Below are 24,737 nucleotides of genomic sequence, written 5' to 3'. Positions count from 1 at the left end.
CCTGACCCTGGGATCATGAGAGACATCACATGCTTGGGATCTCCCTCAGGAGAGACAGGAAGAACAGGTGTTGGCTGTGAGAATGGCTCACAGCTTCTCTGGTTACCCATATTCTGTCCCTTAAACCTCCTTTTTCATCGTGGGTTTCTAGAGTATGAGGTTAGTTGAGAAGTGCTACAGTGATTATCTGGTCTCATACACCTAAGACCTCAAGGAAGGAAGAGAACAGATCGTTTGCGCGGGTCTGGGCCAGGCACTGTGCAAAAGCTTCTGAGGCTCCCAACCACTAGCTGAGGCAGATGGAGATCTGACAAGATGGTAAGATCAACCCAACTCCACTCCAAAGAGGTTAAATGGAAGAGAGAAACTGGAGTGAGCACCTCGTGGGCTTGATCCGCTGCTTGATAGGTTATGCAGGATTCCTTTCTTTCTTTATAATTTCCCCCTCTGCCTTTCAGAATTACTAGAAGGAATTCTGAGGCATCATCGCTATGTCTTCAAAAGGGTGAGAAACTTGATAGCTTAGGCTGATGTCTGATCACCCTTAGTAAATTGTTCAGAACTGCTCCAGACTTAATGCTGTGTCCCTTCAAAATTCCTATGTTGGGTTGCATGTAATCTACCCAGATCCTCAATGTGATGGTATTAGGACCTGCAGCCTTCCATCATGTGTGATAATACAGCAACAAGACGGCCACCTATCAACCAAAAGTCCCTCACCAGAATCTGATGGTGCCTTGATCCTGGACTTCCCAGTCCCCAGAACTGTGAGAAGTTTCTGTTATTTATATGCCACCCAGTCTATGGTATTCTGTGACAGTGGCCCAAATGGACTAAGACAATAGCTGTGTCCCTCCTTGAACATTTTAAAGCATCATTCTAATCTAAGAAATCTTATCCCCATAGACACTCACTCTATATATCTGTAATCTCTTCGTCATTTTGATTTCTCTCTCAATTTTAAATACATGTATGTCTTCCCTGATCTTCAACCACACCTCACTACTCCCCCCTATTTTTCTCCTCGTAACATTGACAAAAATAGAGTTGCCTCTTGTTCATCTCTCCACCTTGAATATAACGAACAGTGAATTTTACTAATTTGTCAAGTAAGAATAACACGTCAGTTGGATTAAAAAAAATCCGTGGATGAACACAAGGGAAGGGAAGCAAAAATAATATAAAAACAGGGAGGGGGACAAAACATAGGAGACTCTTAAATATGGAGAACAAACAGAGGGTTGCTGGAGGGGTTGTGGGAGGGGGGATGGGCTAAATGGGTAAGGGGCATTAAGGAACCTACTCCTGAAATCATTGTTGCACTGTATGCTAACTAACTTGGATGTAAATTAAGAAACAAAAAAATCTGTGGAAATTAAGAAAGTTCGAACCTAGAATTCTTCGTATCTATGTACCCATACGAATTTCAAAGTCTTAGTGGAGTTAAAATTATTGAATCATCTCCAGATTTCAATTAAGTTTTTCCCCAGGTACTAATCTATTATATAGCTTCAGTGTTCTTTAAAATGAACCACTTCCCCGGGAGACCACCTTCCAGTGGTTAATAGAACAAATTACCTTTCCAGACTCTGAGAGGAGTAAACTCTGAGGGGCACCCCTTTCCACAAGACGAACTCTGTAGAAGAACAATATTTAATTTATAGATATGTATGTGCATATATATATCTATCTTTAAAAAAATGGCTGCCCCACGTCTACTACAGCTATATATTCTATATACTGCCCTCCTGAGACCTCTATTTTGTCTCTCCTTATGCTAGAACAGTTTCTCAAACTCGGTATTAACATTTTGGGTCAGAGAATGTTCGACTATAATTTTTTGTGAGGGGCTATCTATCTTGTGCATTACAGGATGGTTAGCAACATCCCAGGCCTCGACCCACTAGATGTCAGTAGCAACTCCCTTGTTGTGACAACCCAAACCGTCAACATTGTCAAATGTCCTCTGGAGGGCAAAACCTCCCCAGGCTGAGGAACACTGCACTAGAGAGATGATCTACCTGTGCAGGCTGGGTCAGGGTCACGGGGACATCAGTGAACACAGCCAAAGTCAGTGGGACCTGGGAAAAATGTCCCAGAGCCCTTTGGGACTCCGTGGGATAGAGCTAAAAGCCTATAAGCTGATGAGGAAGAAGGCTTTTATTCCCGGGGTTTGGATAAAGTGTTGTTTCAAAAACTCTACTCTGCCTCATTTATCTTGTCTGTTCCACCTTTTATTTTTAAACTCCCAGAGGAAAGAGTATATCCATTTTGGTTCATATCAAATATTACAAAACATTTTTACATAGACAGGAACAAAGTGTTACATTTAAATATTAACGAACAGCACAGCTACCGTGATAAAACTTTCTCCCTACAAATATAAATCTTAATCAGGTATTAATAAAAACTAATTCCTTCCCTCTTCCCAACCCTCCCTGGAAGATACAAACAAAAGGAATGCGGGAAAAGTGCTGGCTTTCTTGAGGCTCAGAATTTTTTATGCCTAGAAGCTCCAATAGAGGGGCGCCTGGGTGGCTCAGTCAGTTGGGTGTCTGACTCTTGGTTTCAGCTCAGGTCATGATCTCACAGTGAGTTTGAGCCCCGCATCGGGTTCTGTGCTGACAGTGTGGAGCCCGCTTGGGATTCTCTCTCTCTCTCTCTCTCTCTCTCTCTCTCTCTCTCTCGCTCCCCTCCTCTCTTTCCCCCTCTCCCACTTGAGCTGTCTCTGTCTCTCTCAAAATAGATAAGTAAATGAACTTAAAAAAAAAAAAGCGCTCAAATAGGGAGTGAACATAATAAATATACTGTACCTGTCATGTCTCAATGATTTCAGATCTACATATACAGTAGTTGGATCAGGCCCTGAGGTTCCCTAAAGAAAAATAAACCAATGTATTGTTCACTTAAAATTTAAATGAATTGATTTCCATATTTCACATTCTCAAATCAAGAAACAGATAATTTAGCCATTTACATGAAAAATCCAAACTCTATTTTGAAAGTTCACCCTCTCTTCAACCAGATGAGGTGGGTTTGCAGTCAAAACCTGAAAGAGGCTCATGGCCTCGTGTTTCTCTCCCTCCCTCCCCTGAGAGAGTAGGCCAGGGGCCCGGTCACAAGGGCTAGAACAGCCCTGAAAGGTTAGCAGGCTGAGGAGGATCCTCATCCCTGGACTCCAGGCAGAGATGACACAGGCCAGCATCCATGGGATTCTCAAAACCAACACTGGCCCAAGTGGACAGTGATGGGGCTCCATCATGATCAGGCTACTTGAAAGTCACTTGCCTGTGGTCATAGAAGCCCTGAAAGCACCCACCCCAGTATGCCATCTTCCTTTACTCTCACTCTTGTCCACGCCTATATTTACCACATTAGCCTCCAAGCTACATAAAATCAGACTTAGTTCTTTTCTGTTATTTACCCACCAAGAGTAACATGGCAAAGTTGCCATCTGGCTGGAGAAAAGAATACAGGTTTATTTGTGCTTCCTTTGTTTAAAAAAAAAAAAAAAAAAGGAGGAGACAGAAAAACAGAAGGTAAGATATTAATAAAACTCAAATAAGACTCAAAAATCTTCTTGATTCATCATCATGTACCATTAAACTACTAGAGTAAACACTTATATTGGTGCTCAATTGCTGGGCATGGCTCCAAGTGTGTGCACCTAGTAACTCATTGATTCTACAGAATGATCCCCGTGAAGAACAATACTATTATCTTCATCCTACAGGTGAGCAAATGAGGCAGAGTGAAATCCAAATGATAAGCTTGCAGTCCCAGAGCAAGTAAGTGTAACTGGGCTCATGCCAGGCTGTCTGGCTTTGAAGCCTCTGCTGTGGGGCACCACACACTTCTCCTCCATTTGTTATCAAGGAAGATTTCATGAAAGTCACCTGTAAACATATCGCTACATTGACTCTTGATCCAAAAGTGGTGCTGACAGCCCGAGGGGACAGACCAATGTCTTTGAAGAGCTTGGAGAAGGACTGCTGGAGGGCAATGCGGGGCCGCTCCTCGGCCACAACCACACACGTTCGGATGCAGGAGAGGTTGATTCCTCTGGTCTGTAAGACGCCAATGGCACAGGAGCTCAAGTTAGTAGGATCAGGAAAAGAAATGAATAGGTAGGGCCACTGCTCTATCTCTTTGGTTAGGAAAACTCAAGGAACTGTGTCTTCTCACCTCAAGACACCCAGAGAAAAGACAAAAATTTTTAGAAACGCCAAGGCATTCCACTAAAATCACTACCCACTGGTAAATCTGTTCATTCTCTAATTCTTTCTGCTTTTATCTAAGAATCTTAGGTTCTTCAGCAATTCATTTTTATACCTCTCCATTTCTGTGCTTTAGATGTCTATTTCAAAATGGAGAGGTGGTACTGAGAGAAAAAGAAATCTAGCACGCTGGAGATCAAATCTTACCTCTCTCTCTCTTTTTTAATGTTTATTTTTGAGAGACAGAGTGTGAATGGGGGAGGGACAGAGAGAGAGGAGACATAGAATCCGAAGCAGGCTCCAGGCTGTCAGCATAGAGCCCGATGCAGGGCTCGAACTCATGAACCATGAAATCATGACTTGAGCCGAAGTCGGATGCTTAACCGCCTGAGCCACCCAGGCGCCCCAAATCTTAATCTCTTTTTTTTCCTTCTTAGGGTCATAATTCTTTATTAAATAAAAGTCAGTGTTTTTGAACTCTCTCCTATGCTGGTCAGATGTATCATCCCTGGATACAAACATAAACGAGTTGACCCTTATCTTTGGGGCAGTCTCCAATCTCTAATATTCTGAGGTTGGAAATTCTTTTGGAAAAAGTCCTATTGGAGGTCCCAGTTGTCTTTCACCTTTACATGAAGTCATTTTCATTCAGCTTCCCGACTCGTTTCACCTTCTTCTCCATAAAGGAAGAGTAAGATTCAACTTTGAAAGAGTGCATTACATTAGAAAAGGGAAGAAATAAACTTCCCGAGGTTTACAAAATATTGACTGGCTAGCAAAGAACAGGCAGATACGCCTGTTAACCCCTACTTAGGTATCATCATGACTGGCCCATTTCTATAAAACCTCCCTGGACTGGCTACTTGGAGTTGCTTCTTACCTTTAGCACCTCCACTTGGTTTCCAAGCCCTTTGGTGCAGAGCTCCATTACTGAATAGGAGCAGAAAGTGTCCCTTATTTTGTATTGGTTGACAGTGGAGAGCCAGAGGAAAAGGTTGTTTTCTAACTCCATAGGAGGAATTAAGATGGACTGGTGACCTGAATAGACACTGCAATGAAAAAAGGCAGCAGCTGACATTATCAATTCATCCTAGATATCTCGATGTTTTAGAACACCATCCACTCAACAAATATTTACTGAGCAGGAAGAGCAGTGTAGGGTCATATTAGACATAAAGGTTGAAGAGTCAACCTTGTTCCTGTCCACCTCACAAGATACAATAACTAAAATAATGCAGACTGTGGCATGGACAGTAACTGAGATGTGAAGATCATAAAACAAAGAGCAAGTCATTCAAATCAGGAAAGCTGGGGCAGGGGATGTTTCGCTGAGTAGGCATCACTTGAGCTGGGGCCTAAAGAATGACCAAGAATCTGACAGTGGCTGGAGGAAATGGGGGTGATGGTGAGAGCATTCCAGGCAGAGGAACAGCATATGCAAAGGAAAAGAAGCCCAGATGTATGTATATGGTGTGTTTAAAGTCATCAGAAATAGCATCCTGGTATGAAATCCTATAGCACAGGATGCATGAGGGAGTGGTGTGAAGTCTGGCCAGAAGGGTTGGGGCCAAACTGTAAAAAAGTATAATTATTGTATGAAGGAGTTGAGACTTTACCCAGCAGGCAGTCGCTACAGCTTTAAGCTGGGGCAAAATTAGCACCATGGAGAGAGACTGGAGACACAGACACTGATGACAGAGACAGTTACAACAAGTGAGAGATGATGAGGGCTTAAATCCCGACAGTGCAGCCAGGATAAAAAGAAAGGAATGTCACATATTATATGTATAATCTACTGCCATGAATCCTCAACTTCTTAAACCTGTGTATAGATCTGAATCCCGAGGAGCCCAAGAATCCTGTATTTATAAAATACAGGAAATTGTGGTTGCTACCTCTGGAGATCTAAGTTAGTAAGTCTGGAGAAGGCCCATTAACTTGCCTTTTTAAAGACCCCTATGTGATTCTTATGTACAAACAGGTTTAAGAACAACTGAGCCACAAAGGACAGGACACTTAATTGGATGTGAGACATACAGTTGAAGACAATGCCCACGTTCCTAGTGGGCATTATCTAGGTGCCCCTAAGGTGAATGGTCCCATCCTAACAAAGATGAGGACACACAAGAATGCCAAGTTGCAGGTGTCTGTGAAGCATTCATGGAGATGTCCACCGGGGAGATGAAAATGCAGGGCTGAGGTACGGTTCCCTGGGAGGAGTGGGGATCTGCTATTCCATAAGACACAATCTGGCCAGGACAGGCATGCCACTTTCCAGCCACACGCTGTCATCCAATCTCATTATATTCCTTCCTGCCAAACCTAGGGGGTGCGTTCTGGCTGTCAAAGCATGACATATTTCACCCAAGTATCACTCTTCTACTTGGCTCTGCTTCTAAAATGAGGATTACAGGATGGAGCAGAGAGCAAGTAATAAGATCACTGACATACAAGAGTATGAGGCATAAAACTAACAGACAAGAAAGAAAGGGAGTATAAACAAAACTAAATGAACTTTGGAGATCCTATTTAGGTGTACACATTCTGGAAACATCAGCATTTTATTGAAACATTACCAAATTAAGGGAGCAGAAGGAAGGAGGAGATGGTTATAGCCCCAAAGACATCCCCACTCAGTCCTTCTTTGCTCTTCCATTCCTACCTGCAGAGACACCAGAGTGCAAAGCCAAGTCCACAGTAAGGGTCAAGGCAGATGGCGATCTGCCGAGAAGAATACAACTCACACTGGAGCTTGACGGCTCTACAAAGAGCATTGACTGCAGAGTGGGACATCTGGAAAGTAGGGAACATGGAACAGGATGGAACTGGCATCCCACAGGCAGAAAAAAATCTCTAATGACAGTTTTGAAAAATTTTAATTTCCCCCAAACCCCTCCAAATGATGTACATTTTTCATTGTTTCAAAAAGCCTATCTAAGTCTAACATATTCTTGTTCCTTAGTCAATATCGAGTTCTATGAAATACGAATCTATGGCTTCATATTGGCTTTAACTGTGACTCTTATTATCTATTAGCTTCTAGGCCAGGTTTAGAACACTTCGTAACATAAATTCCTCGGGATAACTTATTCCGGAAGAGCCAATGCTTTTATTTAAATATAGCAGGGACCTTTGATCCTCCGCCTACTGGTCTCTGGTCTCTGGAGGCCAGTTGGCCTCCACATCTGAAGTCCCTGTGGCAGTGGTCATCTCTATTTTTGCAGCCCTGGCATTTTACCAGCATCCAGAGAGTGAGTGAGTACATATTCAGACTACTTTACCTTCACTCCTGTAAGCATGCCAGTTGTGGACACACTAAAATCAAGATATGCCAACATCTCAGGAGTGGGTGGTTTATACAGCTGAGGTAACCTTTTCCTGGGTAAGTCATCTGCAATGAAAAGAAAAAAACTGATGTCAATCAGACCCAGTGGAAAGTGAGTATCAATGCTCTTCAACTGGCTTTCTACAGCTCTGCTACGGACAAATACAGCTTCTGGGATCTGCTAAGGCTTTGGCTTCTCGTATTTAACTGAACAGTTCATGTATGTCACTCCTAGAGGTGGGTTGAGGTTGAGGACACCAGTAGGTAATATAAACAAGCAAATCTACATCAGGTAAATGTATTTACTAGAAGGCAAGTGAGGAGTAATGTAACACGGCGGTAGAATACACGAACCAAGAAAGCAGGTCACTGGTGTTCAAATCCCAGCTCTGCCATTTACCACCAACGTGACCTTGGAGTTATTTAACCTCTTTGTGTCTGTTTCCTTATCTCTAAAATGGGAATGATACCTACCCTCATAGCAACTGTTAGGAAGTAAATTCACATAAAGTACTTCTAAAACAACTCAAAAAGCTTTAAAAGCCTTAGTTGTTAATCATGCTGTTTCCAATTTAAAGTTCATTATTTACAGATTAGTACATGCTACATTAATCATGGACTGCTTTAAAAGTCGTGTCTTTTTCCCCCAAGTTAACATGGTAGATTTTTAAGGGTAAACTAGAATTAGGGAATTATCTTCCTTTGCTCATTTATTTATATACCTCTCCCTTCCTCGCAAATTTGCTTTGTACAGCGTGTCAAAACCAAGGATGTCAAGGATGTCTCTGGCCCCAACCATACCTCTTTAATGGTTCCTGTGGCTTTCTGGATCAAGAAACAATTGACTCTGACTTTTAAATCTCTGTATCGTTGGACACCCATCTCTAGTCAAACCAAAGACTTTATCTATCACCTTCAGCCCACTTTTGTATAGGGTAAGGTCACTCATGTTCCTAAAGAAACCTTCCTGTTGTCTGTATCAGCCCACAGCTCAAGTCTTCCTAAAATGTGACTGAGTCCAATAACCATAGGAGATCTTTCTGCATCATGAACATCAGCACAGGCCATTTGTGTTATATATTGTATACAACTGTGCTTATGTCCTTAAGTAACAAAAGCAAAAAACTCTAGGTCAGCACCTGGCACACAATAACCACAAATACATGCCATTCCTGCATTTAAACCCACATAAATGTTCCTGAGATGGCTACCATGTGGTACGTACCAAAAACAGGTAGAGAGGAGACTTCTGGGTAAGAGGCTGGGAATGGAGCCAAATAGACGGGGTTTGAGTTTTAGTTCCGCTCCTTATTTAACCTCCCTATACCTCAGTTTTTCTATCTGTAAAATAAATGAAACTCACCTATCTAATAGGGTTGGTGTAAGGATAAAACAAGGTAATGTATGTTAGATGACTGACACATCCAGGGCTCAATAAAAGATGTTATTATGATTATGTGCAAGGTGCTTTACGTAAGTTATGTCATTTAATATCTACAACTCCATGAAGTGGTTATCACGACTCCCACTTGACAGTTTCGCCCAAGTTAGTGGGGATACGCAGAGAGTAACAGAGGATCAGGATTTAAATATCGCCCACTCGACTCCAGAGCACACTCTGCTTTTCCCTCTACCATCATTCTCCAGATATTGCCATGTCTTATCCCCACCCACTTTTTTAGCATGAATGCCATCTAAAATTCATGCGCTTCATGGTTTTTAAAGCACTTTCATGTTATGTTGCACTGGATATTCTCAACAAATATGTGAGTCAGGTAAGGGTAGGTGGCATTTTAGGAAAGGGTAATCTCAGACAAGGTTATACAGAAAATAAGTACTGAGGCTCGAACTAGAACCAGGCCTTCTGACTCCTAGTCCAATGCTGTTTTAACTGTGTCACACCTGGAAGGCAAGGATCAGATCGTCTCAAGACTTTAAATGGCCTTACATGTGTACAGAGTTATAGTCTGCATAAAAACCTAACCACCGTTTGAGGATGTCAAGAGTAAGAGCGAGACACTTTCTGTCTCAAGAGCTCTTAGCATATTGTGATCTGCATCTTTGAGTCTGGTTGTTGTAGCATCCAGTCCTTTGGGAATGCAAGTGAACCGGACATGAAGTTTTGCCTCTGTCTTAGCAGGTGGAACGTGTTGCAACCTAAGAGTTGTGTAAACATCTTTGGCATAAGAATCTGGGAAATTTCAGGGAGTGAGTGTTCTTGCTCCTTTGACAGTTCTGAGGAAATCTCCCTTTCACCTGTGTCAATGATGGTTGGCCACGTTTTCACGTCCACAGCTGCCGCTGCCTCTCGGGACCTCAATAACCTCATTAAGGTCTGTGTGGTGAGAATGCAGGCTGCTTTGCTGACCTAGAAAACAAATGACAGAAATAAGCACCCAGGAGGCTTAGCCCCCATGTGGCACCATAGATTCTGGCTGCTGCTAAAAGCAACTCACACTGGACTAAAAAGCACACCATACTGGACAGGACAGTATTTGTTTTTCAAAGAACACACAATAGTACAATGGATGGGTGTTTCCCTTACATTTGTCTTCCTGGAAATGTGTAACGCTGAATTGTCTCAGAAGGATGGACTTGTTCACAACAAAAGTTATTGTGTACAACAGTGATTCTCAAATATTTCATTGTTATAATCTCAGCATGGGTCCAAACATCTATTGATTTCATGAACACTATGATAAAGTAAAAATGTGGATTTTGTATGGCTCAGGGAACGAGAGGAGTCAGAGGATCATCTCTGTAGGAGTTCGTGTTTGCTGCAGTCTGGTGAATGGTGAAATTTACCCGACCTAGAACATATCCTGAATTTGAGGGACGCGGAGATGTCACAGAAACGAAGCTCTCCTTCACACCTACACACAGAAATGCAAAGCGACCAACTTCCCCCTAAACTGTCAACAGAAGGAAACTGCCCTCCCTGCTGCTCTGGCCTACTTTGCAGAATGCAAAGAGGGCATTTTGCTGAAGTGAATTTTGTAATAAAATCATCTATGGTGAACACGGCCTTTATACTGCAGGTTTCAGTTGCTGACAGAGCAGCAGTTCTTAGAGAAACAAATGTTACACAAATTAGAATTCTGTCTCTTTGCTGAAATGCAAATTGCGATATGATGCAATACAGATTTATGTTACCTCCTTCAATTCGCATAGCCTCTAGAAACTTGTCATCTCCAGGGCAAGATCTGGGTACCTATTAATACTATACCAAGTGAATTTATAAAACTAACCAAAATAAAAATGATCCATATAAATTTATGGCATATAAAATCACCTTGTGCAGAAAAAATGAGAACATTTTTTAAGAAGGGAGGAAAAAAACCAAGTTTTATGGAGAATTACTAACAACAGCTTCCTCCTTAACGTTCATAACAACACAATTCTGTACCGCACCAATGATACTTTCCACATTCTTTCACTGAAATAATGCTAGTCGTTTTGGTCAGATAAATGAAAAGGAAGGGATTTTCGGGAGACAGATTTGACTTCCCACTTAACAACACTAGAAAATTAGCAACGATCCTTAACTGTCTCTTGATTTTATGAGATGAGGACAAGGCACAATACACTTGGTACTTACATCAACAATCATGCGGACAGTGGGCAACGTGGCAGTAAGGTTCTGAGCGTGAGGAGGCCGGACAGTCACAGGTATGCACCCCGCATACAGGCAACCATAGAACGCAGCTATTAGCTCGATGCCTGCAAGACAGAGACACTTAGCTGCCCACCATCGGTGAGAAACTAAATTTAAGGCAGATCTTCCAAAACCAGTTTATTAAATCATGTGCCAGATAGCTTCTTTGGATCGTGATTTCACGTGATAACAGCAGAAGAAGTCTTTTAAATCAAGGAGGAACTGAATGTAGAGAAGGAAGCATATAAAACAATTTCAAACATACCGAGAAGCTAAGAATAATTAAGAAGAAAGGTAGTCAGAAGTAAAGAAAACTCTTGAAAGACACCTGAGGAAGATATTTTGAGGTCATTCTATTTGATATTACTTAGGAGAAGTAACTACTAAGTGAGTAGTTACTTTGAGTGAGTAGTTAACAGGGAGTGCAACTCTGAGGGAGGCAAAACGTGACTCAATTTGAAGACTGAACTACCAGCACATGCAGAGTGGCCTCCTCTGGAAGTGCTCTGGTCCACCACCATGTCATTCACTGGTAGATGGAAGACAATCTCACAGGAACACCAGAGGAGGGATTCTTTCACTAGATGACCTTTTAAGAAAGCTTTGCGTCAGTGTAAATAAAATAGCAGAGTAAGAATCACAGAACAAAATGAACTGAGGGGGACAGAACACCAGACAAGGCCAGATGTATGAGAGGGGTAGGTGAGAGAAGAAGAAAAAAAAAAACAACTCAAATATTTCACCCAATGTTCTGAATATTTACACCAGACTGTTACCAAATAATTCCGAGTACCTCTCACCATAAGAACATTATTACACTAAATTAGAGCGTGGAATGTGAAAGCAGCAATAACTGAGGAATACTGAACATCAATCGGGATATAAAGAACGCAAAGTCAAAAGAGTTCACACACAATATTCAGGAACTGGGTGCAATGGTTCCATTCCTGAACACTCCTAGAAACAGAGCACCTCTTTCGAGGGTTTCCAAAAGTCAGAAAGTCTTCACTAATTCATTTGATATTTACCATAGCACCAGGAACTAGGCTAGACAGTGGAAATACAAGAGCAAATGCAGCAGACACAGCCCAGCAGACCCACGGCACTGCACAGCTCCAGGGGGTGAGGCTTGGTTCTTACGTTGGCCTAGGTGCCTGGGACTCCCGGAGCTGCGAAGTGCACAGCCTGCATGGGCACAGATGGCGGCCCTGACTTCCTCAATTCTTCTATTTTGTAGTCTGGTAATGGACCTCGAGTCTAGTTTATCAACCCAACACCTACCAGGTGGATAGAGCAACACCACGTTGTCTCCTGCATTGAGATGCCCCTTATCACCAAGAACTGACGCAATCCTCTCTGCTCGCTTGTGAAGCTGAAGGCAACTGGCTGTGCACACTGTAGTTCCCTTTAAATAGAAGAAAGTATAAGTGGGTCAAAACTCAGGAAACAAAACGGCGACAAGCACAGCCAACTCAACATTATATCGGAAAGGCTTGTGCCTTGGTCGGTTGTCTATAGCAAGTTATCCATACCAGTGAAAATTCCCTTGGTATTGAATGAAAGAACGTGTGGTATTTTTTCTTTTTCAATGCTTGAAGGTATTTAAGGAATATCAGCATTAACCTAATTCAAACATACGTATTTATAGTCATTTTTTGTTTAAGGTAGCTTCAAAAATACATAGGAATTTTTTATTTAAAGGAGGAAATAAGAGTAGAGGGAAAATAAAGGAAATAAAAGCAGAATGAGGGCGGGAGCGGGGTCAGGACAGTAACTGCTGGCCACGTGGCCATGTGCATTTGTTGTGCATGACACAAATTTTGCTCTGAGTTTTCTAACAGCAAAGATGTAAACAAGACAAGGAACAGTGAATCAGAGTCCACTAGCTAATAATAAAGAGGAGCAGATCAGAAGATGGCCAACTATTCCCGATCCAGAGAATAATTCCTCCTGCAGGTCTTCATCAATTCCTTAGTGTCAATTCAAGTTTCACTGAGCTGGGCTTTGGGAACCCCTTTTGTGTGTAAAATAAAACACACGGATATGAAAGCGCGTGAAATATGAATGTGTAGCTTAGTGGAAAATTACAAAGCAAGCCTCTGTGTGAGAACCAGAATGGCATGAAAAAGACCACTGCCAGCAGTGCAAAAGCACCCCCAGGGATCTCCTTGGTCTAGTCCTTCTTTCCTTCCATATACAACCACTACGTTTGACTTTTTCATCTTAATCACTGATTTCCTTCTCTTTATAGTGTCACTACCCATGAAGTATTTGATTTTATATAAATGTAATTGTGCTGTATATACTTTTGTGTTTTGTTTCTCTCTCAAGATTATCTTAAGAGTCATCTATGCCCTAGGGAATGGTGTAGTTCACTCATTTTTGTTGCCGCGTGGTATTCCACTGTATAAACATATAACAATTTATTCATTCATTCTGCTGCTGCTGGATAATATCATTCTCATACATGTCTCCTCAGGCATAAATATGAGTTTTGGCAGGGTGCAGACCTAGAAATGGAATTGCGGGGTCACTGGGTACGCCTATCTTCAACTTCACTACATAAAACCAAATTATTCTCTGCCTATTGTGCTAATACCACCCTATCTTAATTATTGTAACTTTATATCTCAAAAAGTCTCACAAGAAAAACAAGTTTTCCTGAGCTATTTCTTTTAAAAATAACTTTTATATTTCAGTAATACAAGGGGTGCCTGGGTGGCTCAGTTGGTTGGGCGTTTGACTTCGGCTCAGGTCATGATCTCACAGCTTGTCAGTTTGAGCCTCGCGTTGGGCTCTGTGCTGACAGCTCGGAGCCTGGAGCCTGCTTTGGATTCTGTGTCTCCCTCTTTCTCTCTGCCCTTCCCTTGCTTGTGCTCTCTCTCTCTCAAAAATAAATAAACTAAAAAAATTTTTTTAAAAAACTTCATTAATATAAAATAGCACATGTTCAATACAGACCATCTGGAAAATATAGACAAGTAAAATATAGGTCAGATATAACCACTACTAACATTTTGGTGTATATTTTCCTGGTTTTTAAAAAATGAGTTAGGTATTACATGTAAATTCACATGCAACATTAACAAAAAAATTTACCATATTATACAGTCTGCCAGAAGCTATAGGGTGCATTGGTTAATTAAGGATGTGGGCTCAGAAGCCAGCTGGGTTCAAATGAAGAGCTCATTTCCTAGTCCTACCACTTACCAGCACTGTGACCTCAGGGGAGTTTATTTTATGTCTCTGGGCCTCAGTGTCCTCAACCTCAAAATGACCTATGAAATATATAGCACCCAGAACAGGGTCTTCAGTAGGTACTTGATTATTTTACTGAAGTTTTTTATAAACTATTTTTGCTACTTATACATCATGAATATTTTCTGCATAATCAAATATTCTTCTATGGCTGCATAGTATTTCATGCCATAATTTTATATGCTATGTTTTAGTCAGTTGCCTATTGTTGGACATTAAGGTTTTAACCCTAAAATGGATATCCCTTTGGCAAAAGTCAGGGTTAAATTCTTAAGGCCATTTCTTACATCTTACAATATTCTTCTTTTCGGTCCATGGTATAGCAGCAAACTAAACCTTCGATAAAAACAGTTTTCTGGGCATGAGGGAACAATGTGATACGGTTATTAAGCTTTCTGACGGTTTGGGCTAATCCAAGGTAAAATATTAGACTATGCGGAATAAATGGACTAAATATATATCATTTCTCTAACCAAGAAGTAAATTTAAACTTATGCTTTCTAACAAATACCTGGGGTACAGATTTCATGTGGCTATAGCTTCAACTGTAGCCCAGCTTGGGAGTGGAGTGGGGAAGTAAGCAGGATTGACATCTTCTTACTGAAATGAGGACCCTAATGAATCCATGTGATTGGAGGGAAACCCACTTCACACAGAGGCAGAGCAAGCAAATCCCAAAGTTTTCTACCAGAGAGCAATGGTTCTGATGATTTTTAATGACTTTTCATTAAGATGCACAGCATATTCTCCCTCATTAAGTCCTATCACTACATAATCTCTGTACAAACTGTATAAAATATATCAGAATCTAGGGGGGTCTGGGCAGAAGGGGACCCTTTAGATAAGTCCCCAGGGGATTTCTTTCTTTTTTTTTTTTTTTTTTTAATTTTTTTTTTCAACGTTTATTTATTTTTGGGACAGAGAGAGACAGAGCATGAACGGGGGAGGGGCAGAGAGAGAGGGAGACACAGAATCGGAAACAGGCTCCAGGCTCTGAGCCATCAGCCCAGAGCCTGACGCGGGGCTCGAACTCACGGACCGCGAGATCATGACCTGGCGGAAGTCGGACGCTTAACCGACTGCGCCACCCAGGCGCCCCCGCAGGGGATTTCAATAGGCCCTCCAGTCTTCCCCCTATGGTGGCACATAATGTTATATGCCATGGTCACAGTAATTTCAGCCTCTGATTCAGCCATAAAACAAATATCAGCATCTTCCCACAGAATGTGTAACTTAAAAAATATAATATTCTGATGAACCATCTGTTATAAAGTAGGAGTTAAATGTACTTTTGAATAATTGTCAATTTGTTTTATATCTGTTAGCAATAAATCGCTTAGGTATATAGTAAACATAACCTTGTTTTAGAAAATGTTTCTCTAAAGTCATTTTCTTCCTGGGGGAAGTCAAAAAATTAAGAGTCAAACTGGGTAAAAGAAGGCATGACATAATGCATCCTATAATCTGTAGATCCATGGAGCTGCATTGCTGGCCCAACTGTTCCTATTGGAACTGAATAAAGGCGACTTGACTGTAACACAAGGAGAGCCAGCATTAAATAACACTCCAGGAGGTCTCGTTTCAACCTTGAAGTGATTGCACAATTTATCCTCATAGTCAAAACAAGGAGGAAGCAGTAACTCCTTCCTGAGAGTTGACAATAGAAATTTTCTGATGAAAGAGATCACGAGTGCCTAAGATCCTACCACAATGTTCATCTGATTAGATATGCAATTGAATTTTTAATACCTTGGCATTTAACAGCATGAAGAGTACATGGTCAGGGGTTGCCTGGGCTCGCCACTGTAAAATCTCGGCCAGAAATTGGTGCTGAAGTTGTAAAACAGAAACAAGAATCAGGGTCAGTAATTCTGTGAAAATTGGATAATGCAGCTTCCATCTACCACCTGTCCTTCATTTGTTTATAAAAATCAACACATCTGAACACTTACCTTCCTCACTAAGTCATTCTCTTCAATTTGCCCAAGATCCCTTCCTGCAGCTTGTGCTATGCGTTTTCCAGCAACCAGATTCCCAACCATCACAAAAGCAGGGCCTACACCTGTAAGAAAAGGCAAAAATCAACTCTCTGGAGATGGTAATTCAAACTACATCTTCCCGAAGTATTTCCAGACTGATCCAAACTACTTCAAATATTCACTCAACAATATAGACTGAGCATTCTTCTAGGCACTGGGAACACAGCAGCACACAAGACAAACAGCTTGTATTCTAGTGGGGAAAGGCAACCAATAAATACATACACAGATAAATAACGTCAGGTAGTAGGAAGTGTTAGAAAAAAACAGAAGAGAAGAGACTGGGATTTGCAAGGTTGGAGGGGAGCAGGTGGGCTCCTGTATCTTGGGTATAAGGGAGTTTACTCTCAGGTGACAGTAGGTTCCACTGGTTCCTACTGACAAATAATTTCATCAGCTCCAATCACAGTATGACCCTATAAGTGGGTTCTTCAGGAATCTCAGAAGTGCTTTATTAAGAGTGAGTAATGACATCCAGATTGTGGGACATTCTATAAGACAACTGGCCTGGATTCTTCAAAAACTATGTGTTTAAGAGAAAATAAGGCTAGGACCTTCTAAGTTAAAGGGCAGCCTAATGCAATGCATGACCTTGACTGGATACTCAATTTTTAAAAATCTGCTATAATACACAAGTGAAGAATTCTGGATACAGACTGTGTATTATTAGATGATAGCACTATATTAAGGTTAAATATTTTAATAGGATAATGGCATTGTGGTTGATTAGGAAAACTTTAGGAGAAGTTTTTTTTTTTTTTCCTTTGGAGATGACATTACTGAACTTTTTAGGGGTGTAGTGTCGTGATGTCTGCAATTTATTTTCAAGGAGTTCAGTAAAGCAATGTTTACAACTGTTGACACTAAGGGGGAGTTTATAGGTGTCACCGTGGTATTCTTTCAACTTGTCCATAGGTTTGACACTTCCAAATAAAAAGGCAGAACTCTCCCTCTCTTCAAGAAAAAAGTGCTAGGATGCTGTATGCCTTTTTTGATGGTCACTTGAAGACTGTATCGTATTAAACTAGGCAGATGGCTAAAAGATAATAAAACTTATTGCCAGCTAAGTTTTGAGTAATGCTAATGCTACATATGAATTCATATTAAATATCTTTTATTACCCAGATCTGTTGATCCTAAATGTATTGGAACAGCTGGAACAAAATCACTAAACTTATACACTTTAAATAAATACTTGGGGAAGTCTGGATAAAGGATGTTAGGGAATTTTCTGTACTGTTTGACAACTTTAAGTGGGAAATTATTTCAAAAAGAAAAGTTAAAAGATTTTTTCAAATCAAATTAAAAAACTCAAGAAGCATAAAGTACTCCAACACTCTGCTGAAAAATTTTTGTCTACAAAGTATCTACCGCAATTTTCAGTAGAACTCCTTCCTACGAAGAAGTGTAACTAGTTACAGATAGATCATATTGGAGATAGCCTTTTATATAGACAAGGACTCACAGTGTATCTGACTGTGTTAGCTACCCAAACCTGAAATTAGACTATAAAAGTTATAAAGGTGTACCTTTAAAAAAATTTTTTTTAATGTTTATTTATTTTTGAGAGAGAGAGAGAGAGAGAGAGAGAGAGCGTGCAAGCTGGGGAGGGGCCAAAAGGGAGACACAGAATCTGAAGCAGGCTCCAGGCTCTGAGCTGTCAGCAGAGTTGGACGTGGGGCTCAAACTCATGAACTGTAGATCATTACCTGAGCTGAAGTCGGACCTTAACCGACTGAGCCATCCAGGCACCCCAAGGTGTGCCTTTTTAAAAGTGAATTTTTCAGGGTAATTTAAAACAAAAAAATAATTCAGCAGCAATTTCTTGAGGTCCTTCTTGTGCATTTCTTAAGTCTAAGGATCACAGAGAGTGAAAAATAACCAACAGCAATAATATCTAGAAGGCTAATTGCTGACACCTTGCTATACCTGTAAATACACCTTCTGATTTTTTCCACAAAATTATGTATATTTCCTGTGGCAAAGCTGTTAGTCATCAATCCCAACATCTATTCTCCTCTTCTTCCTTAGTAACAGACCCCCCAGCTTTAAGCTGGATAAGTAAATGTCTGGAATTAAGACTACATTCTTTTGTGGGAGACAAAATATATGAGGAAATAATATGTACAATTTCTAGAAAATATGTTTAAATTTTCCTTGCCTTTGTTCGTCCCACTTAGCTGGAATGCAAGAATGATGGCGGGAGGTCAGGAGGCCTAACCGGGCCCTGAGGTGATATGCTGGGATGGCTGTGGCAGACTGTTTTATTTTCTTATAATCCTTCCTTTCCTTCCTGTTGTTGCTGTGATTACATAAGAGGAGCACACCTCTCTGCTCCACTGACTCTGGACATGGTCTGACTTGTTTTGGACAATGACATGTTAGGAGACATGACACAAACAGAAGCTTTAAATATGCTTGTATGGTTTGGCTTGCCTTCTTGCTTTTGCCATCTGCCTTGAGAAAAATATGGCCCAGTAGCTACTGGGCCCATGATGAGGAGACACAAGGAACAGTTCTGTTCCATCCAAACCTAATGCTTTCATCGCACAGGCAGATACCATGCCTCTGGGGGCTTAGGAATAAATTTTTTATGTAGGTTTTATCATTTAATAAAGTTGATTGAAATCTGGCTAGCAAAAGCAATGTTTTAAGCACCTACTGTGCCTCTAGGTGGCAACTTTTAAACATCTACTATGACATAAAGTTTTTGTTAAAAGAATCCTATATTAAATGCTCTTTAAAATGGGATTTGACAGGGCACCTGGGTGGCTCAGTTGGTTAAATGTCTGACTTCAACTCAGGTCATGATTTCGTAGTTTGTGAGTTCGAGCACCAGGCTGGGCTGTGTGTTGACAGCTCAGAGCCTGGAGCCTGTTTTGGATTCTGTCTCTGTCTCTCTCTGCCCGTCCCCTGCTCATGCTCAGTCTTACTCTCTCTCTCAAAAATAAAACACTAAACAAATTAAAAAAAACAACAACAGGATTTGACAATTAAGAGTACACTTATTGTTACGAACACTGAGTAATGTATAGAACTGATGAATCATCATATTGTACACTTCAAACTAATATAACACTGTATGTTAATTGTATTTCAATTAAAAAAAGATATTTAACACATTAAAAACTACTTAAAAAAATGGGCTTTTACTCCTATGACAAATGAACGTAGGACTTCAGTAAACCAGGATGTGAGGACCTGTGTGTTCTATGCATCTGCCAGACGCTTGGGAAGGCAACATAGAAGCACTTCTTATACATTTCTTGATGAATTACGTTCAGAAACTTATTTCCACAAGCAGAAACTGGTAAATACCCATATATCCTTTAGCTCCATACCTACTGTTACTAAGATAAGGCTAGCTGATGAGCTGACAATCATATCTAGATAAACAACTAGGACATCATCTTCAGCCACCGGACGACTGAAGTAACCATCGTAGAGCAGAGTATGTTAACATTTTAATAATGGTAGAATCACATCTAGAATAAAAATGTTCTAGAAAGTGGCTTACTTTATATTTTATTATTGTACATCATGTTTACCTTTCAGCAAAAGCTGTCTTACAGAATATGATTAACTGCCACACTTACCCTTCCCTTCCTAAACTTCCCACTACCTTCTCTCTCCCCAACACATCTGGAGCTCAACAAGATGATGTACACTCTGTTTGTCTATGTGTGCATGCACGTGCAAGTGGGTGAGTGGGTAGTGGTGGCGGGTTCTGTAAAGGCCAGATTTTTTGGCTCTTGATTGTTTTCAGGCATTCAGGAAACTAGGATCCTTTTATTAACTTCTCCATTAAAATAAAATAGCATTAAAACCTAATGATTTCATGTTGGGTGAACAGATATTTCAACATGACTCACCACCAATCAATTACTCCTTCCTTTAGCCTCCTACTCAGCCCTTTAACCTCAGAAAGTAGGCAAAAAGGTGAAATGGATTATTTTCCATATGGCAATTCACACATACTTACTTGCATCTTGAATTCACAGGAATATGGCAAATGCAAAATGCATTATTTATCTTGTGCTTACAATCCACAAAATTTCAAAATTAAGTTATCTTGCTCCCTACAGGTATTATAGGCCTAAATCAGACCCCTAAAGCTTAAAAGGAATACGGGATGACTCTAGGTAAGTGATTCCCAACAGAAAGGCAGTATAACAGTGATTCAGCGTGTGGATTTTAGAATTACAACTGGTGTGAATCTCAGCTCTGCCATTAACTAGCTACATGTCTTTGAGCACAATTCTTACCTTTTCTGAACTTTATTTTCCACAGCTCGGGGCTAACACTTCAGGATCACGTATGTCCAATGCTTAATCTGTATTTGGCTTTTGCTGAACACTCAATAAATACTAGCTATTCTTATTATTATCAGAACCTTCTCTTATAGAACTTGTTTTATTCCAGTCCCACCAGTGGGATTTTGATCATCTTGACCCCATCTTTATACACCCAGGGGACATGGAGGCACACTACTGAGAATTACTCAGAAGAGGAAGCCAGGAATAAAGTCAGAGAAGGCTATTCTGCAGGTTCTCAATCCTCCCTGCTTTTGGTCATCTAATGCTATTCTTGTGTTACTAGTCTTTGTAAAGTCCAAATCTAGAGAAAGAATCACGCTGAAAAAAGTCAGCTTCTTGAAGTTCTAATTTTAATATGATGTTTTCAAAGCTAGCATATTACCTGGTTGCTTTTGCCGGGGTTTTGGCAAATTGGTCACACATGTATGTGGGCACATGAGGATATTGCAAGGATGTAGAGATCCCTCCAGAAAGAGCTGTTTCGTCTGAGATATATGGATCCCTCCCAGTGGAGTTTTTGGCAATGTATTGGCAGGCACCAGAGCGAGACAATAAACCCCCACTTGATGAATGCTATCGATTGCCTAGAAAGATACAAAGAAAAATATTCAGTGAGATTAATTTTACTACATTTGACATCCTCCTAAAATAATCCATTATTCTACTCTAGGATTTTTCCTTTTCTATCCATTCTGGGTCTAGAATCCATTCTAGGTCTAGAATCTGCTAGATTATTAAGATCTCATACACCTGAAGTTACCTAATTCTTTCAGCAATGGCAGCGATCAACAGAAGAGGGGTAAGGTACGATCTAAATGGACAGAAGTGGATACTGATTTGTAAGCCTCAGTATGTTCTCTCTTGGATAATGTCCAACACCTAGAAATTTATGTTGGTTATGTTATGTTATGTTATGTTATGTTATGTTATGTTATGTTATGTTATGTTATTTAAGAGTTTATTTTTAAGTACTCTCTGCACTTAACATGGGGCTTGAACTCACAACACTGAGATCAAGAGTTGTGCACCCTTCTAAGCCAGCCGGGCACCCGATTTGATTCTTTTAATATACAACATAGCTCAGTTCAATAGAGGCAGGTATTTTTTTTTAATTTTTTAAAAATGTTTTTATTTATTTTTGAGAGAAACAGAGACAGAGTATGAGCAGGGGAGGGGGCAGAAAGAGAGGGAGACACAGAATCTGAAACAGGCTCCAGGCTCTGAGCTGTCAGCACAGAGCCCGACGCGGGGCTCGAACTCATGGACTGTGAGATCATGACCTGAGCTGAAGTCGGATGCTTGCTTAACCGACTGAGCCACCCAGGCGCCCCAGAGGCAGAGTATTTTTATTATGGACATGAAAAGCACTGGAAGTGGGCCCCTGCTTAAATGGTTCACAAAGTTACCCACAATCCCATCTGCAAAACAATGGGGTGAGGCTACTACACACTGAACCCCAGAGGCCACTGGCCTCCTCAGTGCACTTCCGCTCCCAGCCATGCACCTGTGCCCTCGCTGAGCATCAGCTGGCTTGCTTCTACACCTTTTACGTTTGTGCTTGTTCCTGTGTTCACATAATTTAACTATTATATCAATTGATAAAACTGAGCATAAAAGGACAGAGAGAATTACGCTTTGGAAAGACTTCAATGAAGGTAAGCTCCTAAAAAACTACTGTTGATAGACACAAGTTAATTCTAAAAGATTATGTATTCTAGCCCCTTTGCACATACTTGCATTCTAGTCTAACAAATGAAAACAGAAACCAAAACCATGCAATGTGATGTGGTTTATGGAAGAAGGTTGACTGGAATGCAAACTGGTGTATGCATATTCATGCTACTCTCTATCAAATGAAGGAGGATATGTATGTTTTGGGTTAAAATTTAATACTTGAAGAATTTCTCATTTTTATGATTCTCTGCTTCAACCACCTTTTAAAACGCACTGGGCGTGGAGCCTGCTTAAGATTCTCCCTCTCCCTCTGCCCCTCTCCCTCGCGTGTGCATGTTTGTACACGCTCTTCCTCTCAAAAAAATAATAATGAAACTGACCAACTATTAATACCGGTTCCAAACATACCAGCCAAGAGAACTCTACTGTATCACTCATAAGTCTTTCTGAAAATGAGATACAGCCTCAGAAGAATGGACCAACAGTCATAAAAGACAGACAAGGCCTTTTATTAAAACAACTTAATAGGGCAAAGGAATAAACATGAATATCATATTCCTCAGAGTATCCTACTAATCAACAGAGACAACTGGGAAATAGAAAGTCTGGCAGGGTTCCTACGTCTCTGGGTTTAAGAATATACAGAGAGTTAGCAAATGTTATTACATATAGCCTAGATTCCCCACTGAAAATACACCATCTGGCAAGTTATCTATTGACTACTTTCTTTAAAAGGTGCTGAGTTAAGTATTTCGTTCATATTATATATAGATCTGGAGTTAACCTCTGGGCTCTCTCATCTACCAGAACATACGGCGTCCTTACCTTTCTTGTATAGTTCCAAATGCTCTAGGCTGAGAAGCTATGGAAACTAGGGAAATAATGCCCTTTTATTCCATGACCAAATGAGACCCTGAATGACTTTTACAAGAATTTGGATTAGAAACTTAGCATGTAATTTTGCAGTAATTCCTGCATATAATTCCTATACTTGCTTTCCAGGGAAAACTAAGAAATACCTTGGGCAATTTCCTATCATAGGGAAAAAACATCTAATTCATCACAACATTCTACCATTATGCCTCACAATTTATTCTGAATGAAATAAACATTTTATTTGAAAACATGAATGATATGAAAAACACTCTCTATGCAAGTCTGATTCTTAGCCATCTTTCAGCGATCAGCCCACCCCCACTCTTCAGTCTTTTCTGTCCATCCCATCCTCAGATTTTCTTTCTTGTCTTGTCACTACAAACAGCCTACACTCTGCCAGCTGATAATTCAGAACCACAGACCTCGAGAATAAAAAGAAATCTTAAAAGTTATCTAGCCCTATCACTCATCTCAGGCTTGCATTATTTCTACAACATGACTACTAACTGGCAGTGAATACATCCAAACGCCCCAAGTAGACAAGTTTACAGATGTTGGGAACACTTAAAATAACATAGAATTTTCTTTGTGAAGGACAGTCCATGTTTTCTTTGGATCATACATTTATCCAACAAATATTTGCTGGGCCTATACTATGCTGATGTGCTAGCATGACTATCAGGAGAGGAGGTTCCAGCCTTCACGGGCCTTTGACCATGGCTGATGCAGCAAACAATAACTGTGGAATGAAAGGGAATGTTACTAAAAATAGTGGGTCTCTCTAAACTCCTTATTGGAGATTATGCTTACGATTATTTTTGATGTTAATAATAATCACTATCGTTATTTACTGAATGCACACAGTATACTTCAAATAATGATCTCATTTAATCCTTCCCACAGCTCCATAAGATCATTTTAGCTCCACTTTATGGGTTGAGAAATAAACTCAGTGAGGTTAAGTAACTTGCCTAAAGGTGCATATCTGGTACGGAGAGGTGCTGGGATTCAAAGGCTGTAATTTCAAACTGAGGACTAGGCTCTTTTCATCATTCTACGCCTCCTACCCACTCTCCCCCCGCCGCCCCCAACTACTAGTGACATATCCCTTACATGGAGCCCAGATCTTCTCCTTCTCCAGTTCTCTAACTCCACAGGCAAGCTCCTTCAGAGCAAAAATGACATCTTACGTTTGCTGGGATCCCTGCACACTAGGCACCAGGTTACACACACGTTGTTGACAAGTGGATTGATTTCTGTCAAAGATGTACTGCACACGCGGTCAGTTTAAACTTTCACGGGCAGTGAACACTCAGGAACAAAAAAAGTGAGAGAATTTGCTGAGGCAGGTCAATTCAATTGTTCTTGGCAACCTGA

General features: G+C 40.7%; 1 protein-coding gene across 4 annotated transcripts in view; it reads right to left on the bottom strand.

The window, feature by feature from the left end:
• Positions 1-24,737, bottom strand: part of DIP2B (disco interacting protein 2 homolog B) — a 226,556-nt gene that overhangs the window by 10,384 nt on the left and 191,435 nt on the right. For all 4 annotated transcript variants that reach the window (XM_047866182.1, XM_047866184.1, XM_047866183.1 and 1 more), the window contains 12 exons: positions 21,193-21,394; positions 16,408-16,517; positions 16,205-16,285; positions 12,479-12,602; positions 11,141-11,262; positions 9,799-9,910; positions 7,499-7,608; positions 6,880-7,010; positions 5,098-5,266; positions 3,897-4,067; positions 2,814-2,875; positions 1,579-1,636 (listed from right to left, as the gene is read on the bottom strand). In XM_047866182.1, coding sequence (XP_047722138.1) covers positions 1,579-1,636; positions 2,814-2,875; positions 3,897-4,067; positions 5,098-5,266; positions 6,880-7,010; positions 7,499-7,608; positions 9,799-9,910; positions 11,141-11,262; positions 12,479-12,602; positions 16,205-16,285; positions 16,408-16,517; positions 21,193-21,394 — 1,452 coding nt within the window. The remainder of the gene's footprint in view (positions 1-1,578; positions 1,637-2,813; positions 2,876-3,896; positions 4,068-5,097; positions 5,267-6,879; positions 7,011-7,498; positions 7,609-9,798; positions 9,911-11,140; positions 11,263-12,478; positions 12,603-16,204; positions 16,286-16,407; positions 16,518-21,192; positions 21,395-24,737) is intronic.

This window comes from Prionailurus viverrinus, chromosome B4 (assembly GCF_022837055.1).
Source record: "Prionailurus viverrinus isolate Anna chromosome B4, UM_Priviv_1.0, whole genome shotgun sequence".
NCBI lineage: Eukaryota > Metazoa > Chordata > Mammalia > Carnivora > Felidae > Prionailurus > Prionailurus viverrinus.
The sequence above is the reverse complement of the archived record's forward strand: the minus strand, read 5'-3'. Positions and strand labels throughout refer to the sequence as shown.